General features: G+C 39.2%; 1 protein-coding gene across 1 annotated transcript; it reads left to right on the top strand.

Moving 5' to 3' along the window:
• Nucleotides 1-762: 762 nt before the first annotated feature.
• FGA (fibrinogen alpha chain) lies at nt 763-9,862 on the top strand (the record flags this gene model as incomplete). Its single annotated transcript, XM_080697808.1, has 6 exons — nt 763-816; nt 3,852-3,977; nt 4,418-4,601; nt 5,903-6,048; nt 7,248-8,430; nt 9,141-9,862. The coding sequence occupies 6 exons, from the start codon at nt 763-765 to the stop codon at nt 9,860-9,862; spliced, it is 2,415 nt and encodes an 804-aa protein (XP_080553934.1).
• Nucleotides 9,863-10,552: the final 690 nt, after the last annotated feature.

The raw sequence follows: 10,552 nt of genomic DNA, 5'->3' as shown, positions 1-10,552 counted from the left end.
TCACTGAGAACTTATGATGGAGCAAGAGCTGCTTGGAGAGCTTTATGAGGATTATCTCACTTATTCTCCCAAAAACCTATGTGGTAGTTATCACTATCCTTGTTTTTAAATGAGAAAACAGAGGCATGTAAGGTAAAGTAACTGCCCAAGTGCACAGATCTTAGAAATGGTGCAGCAGAGATTGGGAACCATGGAACTCTGGCTCTATGGACTCCCATATCAAACATTTTGGAGAGAGAAAATAATGCAGTTAAGATGAACTTATAGATGGCCATCACGGCCCAGCCTATTACCAGTGCCACTTTTGGAAAGTCAGATCACCCAATCCTGATTCCTGCAAACAGGAAAGTGTATTTTGCTAAATCTCTGCTTCCAGGGGCTCCAGCTAGCTTGCCTCAGCCACCCGCCTGCTCCTTCAGGTATGGAAGTATGCGTGTGTTCTCCTGGGTCCCCCATTGCATTTTCAAAATCACCTCTTCCTGGAATGTGTGATCATCCCTTAACTGCTGGATGGAGAAACATAAGCTACCATTTGTAAGAGCTTATCAGAAGTAAACACGCCGAGGGGAATTGAGCAAGACTTTCTGGGATACCAACATGATGGCAGGAGGAGCAGAACAAGCTTTGACTGTCTAAACAGGACACAGGTAATGATCAACCAAGCCTCCTGCAGATTTAAGTGGGATGGTGCTAGGAGTGGAGGCAATCCTCCTTTCTTTCGGCTGGTTGTGCCCTCATGAGCCAGCCCCTGCCTCAGCCAAGATGTTTCCCATGAAGATTCTCTGCCTGGTCCTGAGTGTGGCTGGCACAGTATGGGTATGATACCATTTATTTTCTCTTCTCACTTTCTCTCCGGTGTTTATTACACAAAGTGTTTGTAGGTCTGACTCCACCAGTTCTGTACCCTGACAGTCCCAGCCTTACGAGCTCTGGGCCTTACAGGCGACTTCCTACATGAGCCTGACAAGAGTGCAGGGAAATACGACTCCGAGAGGAAAGCCAAATGACACCTGTCATTTAGTTCCATGGCATTGCTTTTACTTGCTTGTGTTTTCAGTATTTTTGAAAGGGCCCAAATCATTAACCATCTTTGTCCCTACAATGTCTTGGTGTGTTATGAGACATCCTATTTCTTCTCTAATTCTTAACATATTATTATTTGTCTGTAATAAGCAGAATATCTAATTTCAATCCAGTTTTCTTTTTTTTTATTGGTGCATTATATTCATACATCTTAATGGGATAAAAGATGGTGGAGACATACATGCACACATCACCCAATTAGCCCTTCCCCAATCCCCGCCCTCTTCCCTCCCTATCCCTCCTTCCCATGCTTGCCTTAGTGATTGACTTTGATATATTTGTTTAAGTACATCATGTGCTTTTGAGAGTTTCCCTCTTCCCCCCTCCCATCCCCTCATTTATGTCACCTTATTTACTCATCTACAGAATCTCTTCATCTAGAGTTTAATCCAGTTTTCTGAAAGGTTATTTTTGTGTTTCTTTTGTGAGGGGAAAGAAAGCAAATGAGTTATCTTTGAAAGCACGTAGCAAAGCCAGCAGTGATAAATCAATAGGAGTTTTGAAAGTAATTGTATTAATATAACTTCTAAATATTGTAATAGTCTCCAAAATTTTGCTCCAGAGGCCTTTAAAATGAAGAAAGACTTTATCTACAAGGTTTCTGAGACCCTCTCATCCTATAAATACATGCCCAATATATTAAAGAAACCCAGTACTTCCTAGTTCATTATCCAGGATGCAAATTATTTAAATTTGTTTTCTCCAACCACTCAAAAATCCTAATGTAAGCATAAAATGTGAAAAGAGAAAACTAAAAAGAGTTGTTTGACTTAATTTATTCCACACAGCAAAATAATAAATAAAATATTTTGTGAGAAATAAAACTAAAACAACTTGTTAAAGTGATGTTTTGGGAAAGGCAAAGATTTTAACTATTTCTCCTATCTTCCTAATTAGCATAAATGTTAAATTTTGCCTGTTTTTTTATTGTTGTGCTATTTTATTCTGAAATATGTTTCAACTTACTATTTTATCTTTAGGAAAATAAGATTTTACTTGTTCCTTTAAATAAGTTGGTTATGGTTTCCTGAGTTATTATTATTACTGTTATTTGAATATTTTAAAAAATGAGAATGAGATTGCAAATGTTAATTCCAAACTAAAGTGCTCACAGAAAAATCCTTGTAAGTTCGTGATACAGAATAAAAATGGTGACAACCTAATGGCCATATCCATACCTTAGGAAATAAAGTGTTAATACTAGAAATTTTTATAGCCTATTTGACCTCCTAGTTTAGTAGAAACATGTTAACTATCTCTAATTATAAGATGTTCAGTCACTAACCATTATGTTTGCATTCAATCTACTTTTTTTCATTTCAAATCAAAATGGATTATTGCATGAATGAGCAAACCAAAAGACATTTCCAATTTTAACTGGCCACATTTTGTCCTTAGTAAAGGCTTTTGTAGACTATAACCCCTTGGTCTAAAGGTGATAGCAGAAACTAGAGGAAAGAGGGTCAGTAAGTGAAGACAGTTTAGGTTTCTGACTACTGAAACAATTTGTAAGGAAGAAACTTTGCATTTTAAAGTATCTCTCCATCTGAAGTCATGAATGAAAATGAAGAGATGAAATTTAAGTTATTTCATTGATTCAAATATTTTTTCTTTTTTCATGGGTCCTTTAAAATATAAGATGCTTATTTAGAGTTAAACATATAAGAAATCTGTATGCCTTATTTTCTTTAATTCTCATAACAGCTCCATAAAATGGGCATTAGGATTTTCATTTGAAAGTAAGAAACCTGAGCTTGAAGAAACCCTACAGTGTGGCTTTATTCTTTTGCTTTTCTTTGTTTTACTTACATTTATTAAGATCTTGGTAAAGGAATTAATATCAGGCTATACTTTTAGTAGATAGATTTTTACTTTTTTAGAATTCTATTGGTCCAATATGATTATACATCATAGAGAAATTATAAGTGATACATTCATATGTGTACACAATACTTCCTGTTGTGTTTCCTTCCTAATCCCCTCCCACCCCCTTCTCCCTCCTACATGCTAATAAGATTGGTAGAGATATCTTCATATATGAATATAATATTTGATCCTTTTTTCCCTTAAACCTCCTTTCCCCCCTCTGTTCCTCTCCCCCCCCACACCTTCTACTATTCTACTGGCTACACTCCTTATTAGCATGAATTTCTTTTCTTTCCTATCTTTTCTCTAGTGTGCACTTATGAAAGAAAACATTCAAGCCTTGATTTTCTGAGAATGGCTGATTTCACTTTGCATAATATTCTCTGGTTTTATCCATTTTGTAAATGACATAATTTTGTTATTCTTTATGGTTGAGTAAATAAAATCCCATGGTTTGAATAAACCATATTTTCTTTATCCATTCACCTGGTGACAGATTCCAAGATTGGTTTCATAATTTGACTATCAAACATTGAGGTTTGTCTAACCCCAGTTTGAATGGCAAACACCAGGAATACAAATATAGCAAATGCTGGCAAAGACGTAGTGAAAAAGGAATGCCTATTCACTGTTGATGGGATTATAAATTAATTCAACCGCTATGAAAATGAGTGTGGAGGGTCCTCAAAAGACTGAGAATGGAACCACCTTATGACCTAACTGCATCACTCCTCGGTGTCTTTTCAATGACATACGTACACCCATGTGTATAGCAGCAGTATGGCTTTTAATTTCTGTAAGAGTGCTATTTCTTTCTTGGGACTTGCAGGCATGATCACATCTCTTCTGACTAATGTTGTTGCTGTTGTTCTTTTTTTATATGTATGATTAAATCTTTAAAGACTACAGATACTGGTAAAGGTGAGTTTCTAGCAGAAGGAGGAGGCGTGCGTGGCCCAAGAGTTGTGGAAAGACCTCAGTCTACTTGCAAAGAGGCAGATTGGCCCTTCTGCTCTGATGATGACTGGGTAAGCCTGAGCTTGGGAAACAGGAGGGTCCTTTCCTATGAAGTCACAAGGTCACAGAAACCTTTTCCAACAGGAAATAATAGGATAATAACCTAGCTCCTTACATGTCAAATTCAAGACAACAACTCGAAAGGAGCCTAGGCTCCAAAGCACTCATTAATTACCTCCCAACTCTGGATCATTACTAGGATAAACAGATTGGATTTTAGTGCATGCTTAGGCAAGCATGGGAATCATAGTACTGTGACTCCAAGATTTATGGATCAAGCCTCATGACAGAATTGCTCTATGATATCTAATTAGTCCTTTTAACTCCTTTTAAACCAAAGATGATCAAAAGAGATGGGTGGGGGAACAATGGGAACTGGGGAGAAACCTATGAAATTGTTCTGGATCCAAGAGGTAGATACTTAATGTAATTTTTCTCTCTTCATTTTCAGAACCTAAAATGCCCTTCTGGCTGCAGGATGAAAGGGTTGATTGATGAAGTCAATCAAGATTTTACAAACAGAATAAATAAGCTCAAAAATTCACTTTTTGACTATCAAAAGAACAATAAGGATTCTAATTCCCTAACCAGTAATATGATGGAATTTTTGAGAGGGGACTTTGCAAATGCCCACAGTAAGTACTGCCTACTAATGCTTTGACTTTATAGCAAAAACAACAACGCAAATCCTAAATAAATATGTCTCCTTACAGCTACTGCAGTTTTGTTCCAAAGTACTTAGCATAGACACACATGACTCCATTATGCTCCAGATTTCAAGGCAGGGCTTGTTTCGGTCATTTTCACAAAGCAAAAGATGTAAGCCAAGACCTTTAAAGGTCACAAAGTAGGCCAGAATTTCAGACTGAAGATAAAATTGTAAGCATGTTTTTTTCAAGAATATATACTGAAGCCAGGCATAGTAGCACACTTGTAATCTTGATACTTGGAAGGCTGAAACAGAAGGATTGCAGGTTCAAGTTCAGCCTTAGTCACTTAAAGAAATCCTCAGAAACTTAGTGAGATTCTATTTAGTCTATTTCAAAACAAAAATATATTAAAGAACTGAGGGTATAGCGTAGAGGTAGAATGATCCTGGGTTCAATCCCCATTGTTCCTCCCCCCAAAAAGAAATATATATTAAAACAAAGATGGGCCAGATTTTTTACCTATATTTTTCTTTCTAACTTACAGAGGAGGAAGCTCAGAGGCCAAGAGACTTGTTCAGAGACACATGCTAGGAGTCCAACTCCCAGATTCCACTGAGCTGCTTATATACTTAGATCTTTGAACTTCAAATATAGAGCCTTTGCATGTCTTTTTCACTGGACACTCAAAAGGGCCAGTGCACCTGGGCTGGGCATGCACAGCAAGTTTAGTGAGGTCTCACCCAGTTCCCAAAGACTTGCTTTGCTTTGTTATATCTTCAGGAGACACTTGGCCAATTCGGTGTCAATGGTGCAGCACTAGCTGGCAAGTGAGTGATCCTGATGACACACACACACACACACACACAAAAAAAAAAAAAACCTTAAAAACAATTTCAAATCTATAGGTAGAAAAAACAACTCCTCATTAAGAAAATGCAATAATGTATCCAAGTCCATTGAGGATAGAATAACATATTGGAATTATATTAAACTGATTATTTTATCTCCTAGTTAACCATTAATATTCTAAAGATTTCCTTCTGTATGCTTTGGGATTACTGATTATTAGTAAGACATTGAAACTGATATCCATGGATGACTGCATAACACCATTATCCAAAATCAAATGCACAATAAGCTTGAAACTCAGATTAAATATCCAAAAAACAAATTATAACAAATTAGGTGTGGGAATATTTACAAGTAAATTTCTTCTTTTCGCTAGTTATTGTAAACAAATCACTTGGCAGCCAGTTCAATAACCATGTTTATGTTTTCTATTTTAGACAATGATAATGCATATAACCAGGTGTCAGAAGATCTGAGAAGCAGAATTGAGATCTTGAAAAGAAAAGTCATAGAGAAAATACAGCAAATCCAAATTCTGCAAAACAATGTCAGGTCTCAGCTGATAGATATGAAGCGCCTGGAGGTAAGCCTGTGGCTCCGACTCCCATTTCCTTGTTTTTGAGTAGGGAAAAGGAAAAAGGTAGTCATGCAAGAGTGTCTACTGTATGCAGGGAAAAGTGCTATATTCATTTCAACACTATTATATTCATGTATATAACATACACAATGCTATGATCATTCTAAACAAAATTATTTATAAAATGTTATATTCATATATGTAATAGTATACATAATACACTATAGTCATTCTAAAGAAGATTCTTTAGAATTTCAAAGGCATAACTAGGAGACAAAATAAGCAGTTTAATATTGTCCCAATTATTTTACCCTGTTCTTACTTAATGAACTTGAATACATTATTTTTCATTTTCTTTTTTATTTTATTTTATTTTATTTTATTTTATTTTGCAGTACTGGGGATGGAACCCAGGGACATTCTACCTCCGAGTTCTGCCCCCAGCCCTATTTTTTATTCTTTACTTTGAAACAGGGTCTCACTGAGTTACAAATGGTCTCACTAAGTAGCTGAGGCTGTCCTTGAACTGCGACCCTCCTGTCTCAGCCTCCCAAATGCTAGGATTGTAAGCATTCTCCACCATACTCAGCTTTAGGAGACAAAATAATCACTTTAATATTGTTCCAATTATTTTACCATATCCTTACCTGTGGATTTAAATACATTACTGCATTTTCTTGCTGAGGAGGTTTTCTTCCTACCTATTGATTTCGAATTTTTCCTCAGCCACTCACTTGAATTGACATCGAATTGGTCAAATGTCTCCTGAAACTATTTTACCCCAATCTATAGATGAAGAAAAAAAAGCCCAGAGATCTAAAGTAAAATTTCATGGGTGCATAGAGAGTAACTCTCAAAAGCAAATTTTTAGTACTGTCTAGAGTCCAACATTATATGACAGCCTTAGGCCTCAGCCTAGCTCCCTTAATTAGTAATTTCTTGCAGAGGCAGTAGCACTTTAGGCTGAAAAAGGGCTCTAAGTCTGAGATGAATCTAAATAAAGCCTGTTGCAGATCCTGGCTAGCCTTACCATCTCCAACCTGTCTTTCAATGAGGATGTTCCATAAGTAGAAAACAAAGTGCATGGAAATTAAAAAAAAAAAAAAAAGAAACCCGTTTCCAAAGAATAAATTAACTACCAGGAACTCAATAGACATGTTTTATGTGTTTAGATCTACCTTTCCATCTTACCTTTCTCTCTCTAGGTGGACATTGATATTAAGATCCGCTCTTGCAAAGGGTCTTGCAGTAGGACTGTAACTCATGCGGTAGATCTACAGGACTACGAAGATCAGCAGAAACAACTTGAACAAGTCATTGCCAGAAACTTACTTCCCTCTTCAGATAGACAGAACTTGCCACTGATCAAGATGAGTCCAGTTCCAGACTTGGTTCCTGGACATTTCAAGAGCCAGCTTCAGCAGGCCCCTCCAGAATGGAAGGCAATAACAGAAATGAAGCAGATGAGGATGGAGTTAGAGAGGCCAGGGGGAGAAGGAAACACCCGAGGTGACTCTGCTTCGCGTGGGGCAGGGTCAGAGGCAGGAAGCTTCCCATCCGTGGTAGGTACTAGTTCTCGACACTGGCGACATCAGAACTCTGGGACCTCTGAGCCTGATGGTACCAGCCCTAAGAACCCTGGAAGCTCTGGACCTGGAAGTACTGGCAGCTGGGGCTCTGCAAGCTCTGGACCTGGAGGTTTGAGACCCAGTAGCCTGGGTTATGAGCACAGCAGACCTTCCAGCCCAAACTGGGGTGAATTTACAGAGGAGACTGGAAGTGTAAGTCCAGGGTCAAAGACAGAGTACCACACAGGTAAACTGGTCACTTCTAAGGGAGATAAAGAACTCCTGATTGGGAATGAGAAGGTCACCTCTTCTGGCACGACCACCAAGCGTCAGTCATGCTCAAAAACCATCACAAAGACTGTTATCGGTGCTGACGGCCGCAGAGAAGTGACCAAGGAAGTGGTGAACTCCGAGGATGCTTCTGACTGCGGCGACGCCATCGACTTGGACTCCCGGCACACATTCAGTGCCACAGGCAAACTGGATGACTTTGCCTGGAGGCACCCCTCCGAAGCCGCTTTATATGAGGGTTTCCTTTCACCTTCTTTAAAAGAGTTTGGCTCAGACTCTGGCATCTTCAGAGACTTAGAGGACAGCAGCTCTCATCCCGGTGGTGTGCCTGAGTTCCCTTCCACGGGCAAAACTTCAAGTCTTAAAAGACAACGGGTGACCAGCATCACCTCTTCCAGGAGAGGAGGGTCCACAGTTGAAACCAAAAACTTTAAGATGGCAGACGAGGCTGGGAGAGAAGCCGGGCAGGAAGAGATCGCAAGCACTGCTGGCACCAAGAGAGGCCAAGCCAAAGCTCGCCCTTCCAGAGGTATCCACACTTCTCCTTTGGGGAAGCCTTCCCTGACTTTCTAGATTAAGTTAATTATTTCTGCACTATAAGTGCTCCCAAAGCACCTTGAGCTTCTTTCCTAACCCTCTCATACTCTTTATTAAAATAAAGAGTATTTTTTTCATCTGTTTTTCTTGCTAGACTGTAAGTTCCATGGGGGCAGGAAAATTGTCAATAGTGTTTATCTCTGTATCTCCAAATGCCTGACAGTGCAGACAGCCATCGCACAATAAATACATATTAAATGAATGAATGAATCCTTCTAAAACTCAGTTATCAGTTTCTTTAACCAAATTACTTCACAATTCAAAATGCGTGCTATTGGACTTGTCACCCAACTGACTAACTTCATGTTTAGTGTGTGTCTCCGTTCACATTAAATCAGGTGGAAATCAAATTGCCGTAGTATTAATTAATGCTTAGTTACCTTTGCTGGATATTTGCTATTAGTCGGTACATGCAAGTTAAATTAAAAATCCATTTGAGGAAAATTTGCATTTTGTAGGTATAAATGTCCCTTGCTTGCATAAAATTATATCCCAGTGCAGGCACATCCTTCTCACATGCAAGGAAAGAAGGAATACAGGAAAGAAAGAAGGCAGTATTTGCCTTCCGGAATCTGATCCATGCCTATCTTTGTAAAGTTAAATGAGAGTAATTTCTTCCAACCAGCTTAATTTTTTTTTTAGACTGTGATGATGTCCTCCAAACACATCCTTCAGGTGCCCAAAGTGGCATTTTCAATATCAAGCTACCGGGATCCAGTAAGATTTTTTCTGTTTATTGCGATCAAGAGACCAGTTTGGGAGGATGGCTTTTGATCCAGCAAAGAATGGATGGATCACTGAATTTTAACCGGACCTGGCAAGACTACAAGAGAGGTTTCGGCAGCCTGAATGACAAGGGGGAAGGAGAATTCTGGCTAGGCAATGACTACCTCCACTTCCTCACTCAGAAGGGCGCTGTCCTTAGGATTGAATTAGAGGACTGGGCTGGGAAAGAGGCTTATGCAGAGTACCACTTCCAGGTGGGCTCCGAGGCAGAGGGCTATGCCCTGCGGGTCTCCTCCTATGAGGGCACAGCTGGGGATGCTCTGGTTGAGGGATCCCCGGAGGAGGGGGCAGAGTACACCTCCCACAACAGTATGCAGTTCAGTACCTTTGACAGGGATGCAGACCAGTGGGAAGAGAACTGTGCGGAAGTCTATGGAGGAGGCTGGTGGTACAACAACTGCCAGGCAGCCAACCTCAATGGTGTCTACTACCCCGGGGGCTCCTACGACCCCAGGAACAACAGCCCTTATGAGATTGAGAATGGTGTGGTCTGGGTCCCCTTCCGAGGAGCAGATTATTCCCTAAGGGCTGTCCGCATGAAAATCAGGCCCGCTGGGCACAGTGGCCCACACCTATAATCCCAGTACTTGGGAGGCTGAGACAGGTAGATCGCAGGTTCGAGGCCAGCCTCAGCAATTTAGTGAGACCCTGCTTCAGAATTTAAAAACAAAAAGGCTGGGAGTGTAGCTCTCAGATAGAATGAACCTGGGTTCGACAGAAAGAGAAGCAAAGAAAGAAGGAAAGAAAGAAAGGAAGAAATCTTTCACTGTTGAGCAAAGTGGAGGGAAAAATAAGGAAAATAAGTCAAGATTCTTTATAAAATCTTCTAAAAATTTTCAGGTGCTATTTTATCATTCTTTGTACTGTAGCTAAATGTAACTAAGACATATTTAGTGCTTTGTAAAATAAAACTATCCTAAAGGGGTTTTTTTTAATCTTTAAATAGCTCTGTGGTTTTAAAATTTCTATAATAATATACCAAGGGACACTCATTACACCAGGAAGAGTCGGCAATTCTGAAGGGTGTTGTTTTGGAAACTGTTCTTTCTACACCATCCAAAGTCATAGACCCACTGCAAAATAAAGAAGTGATTTCATCTATTTGATCTGAATGGTTTTCAACCAGTGTTTTAAGTTAAGACTCCCTGCATTGAAACTCTTGAGGAATTCACAATTTACAAAGTATATTGATCTCTCTGCTAGCAAACAAATTCATAAAGGAGGAAAAACATTTTTTCCTAATAGAAATGAAAATCTATTCTTCGAGT

This window comes from Muscardinus avellanarius (assembly GCF_963383645.1).
Source record: "Muscardinus avellanarius genome assembly, chromosome: 6".
In the NCBI taxonomy this organism is placed as follows: domain Eukaryota; kingdom Metazoa; phylum Chordata; class Mammalia; order Rodentia; family Gliridae; genus Muscardinus; species Muscardinus avellanarius.
Note: the sequence above shows the minus strand (reverse complement) of the source record. Positions and strands in the feature narration are given on the sequence as shown.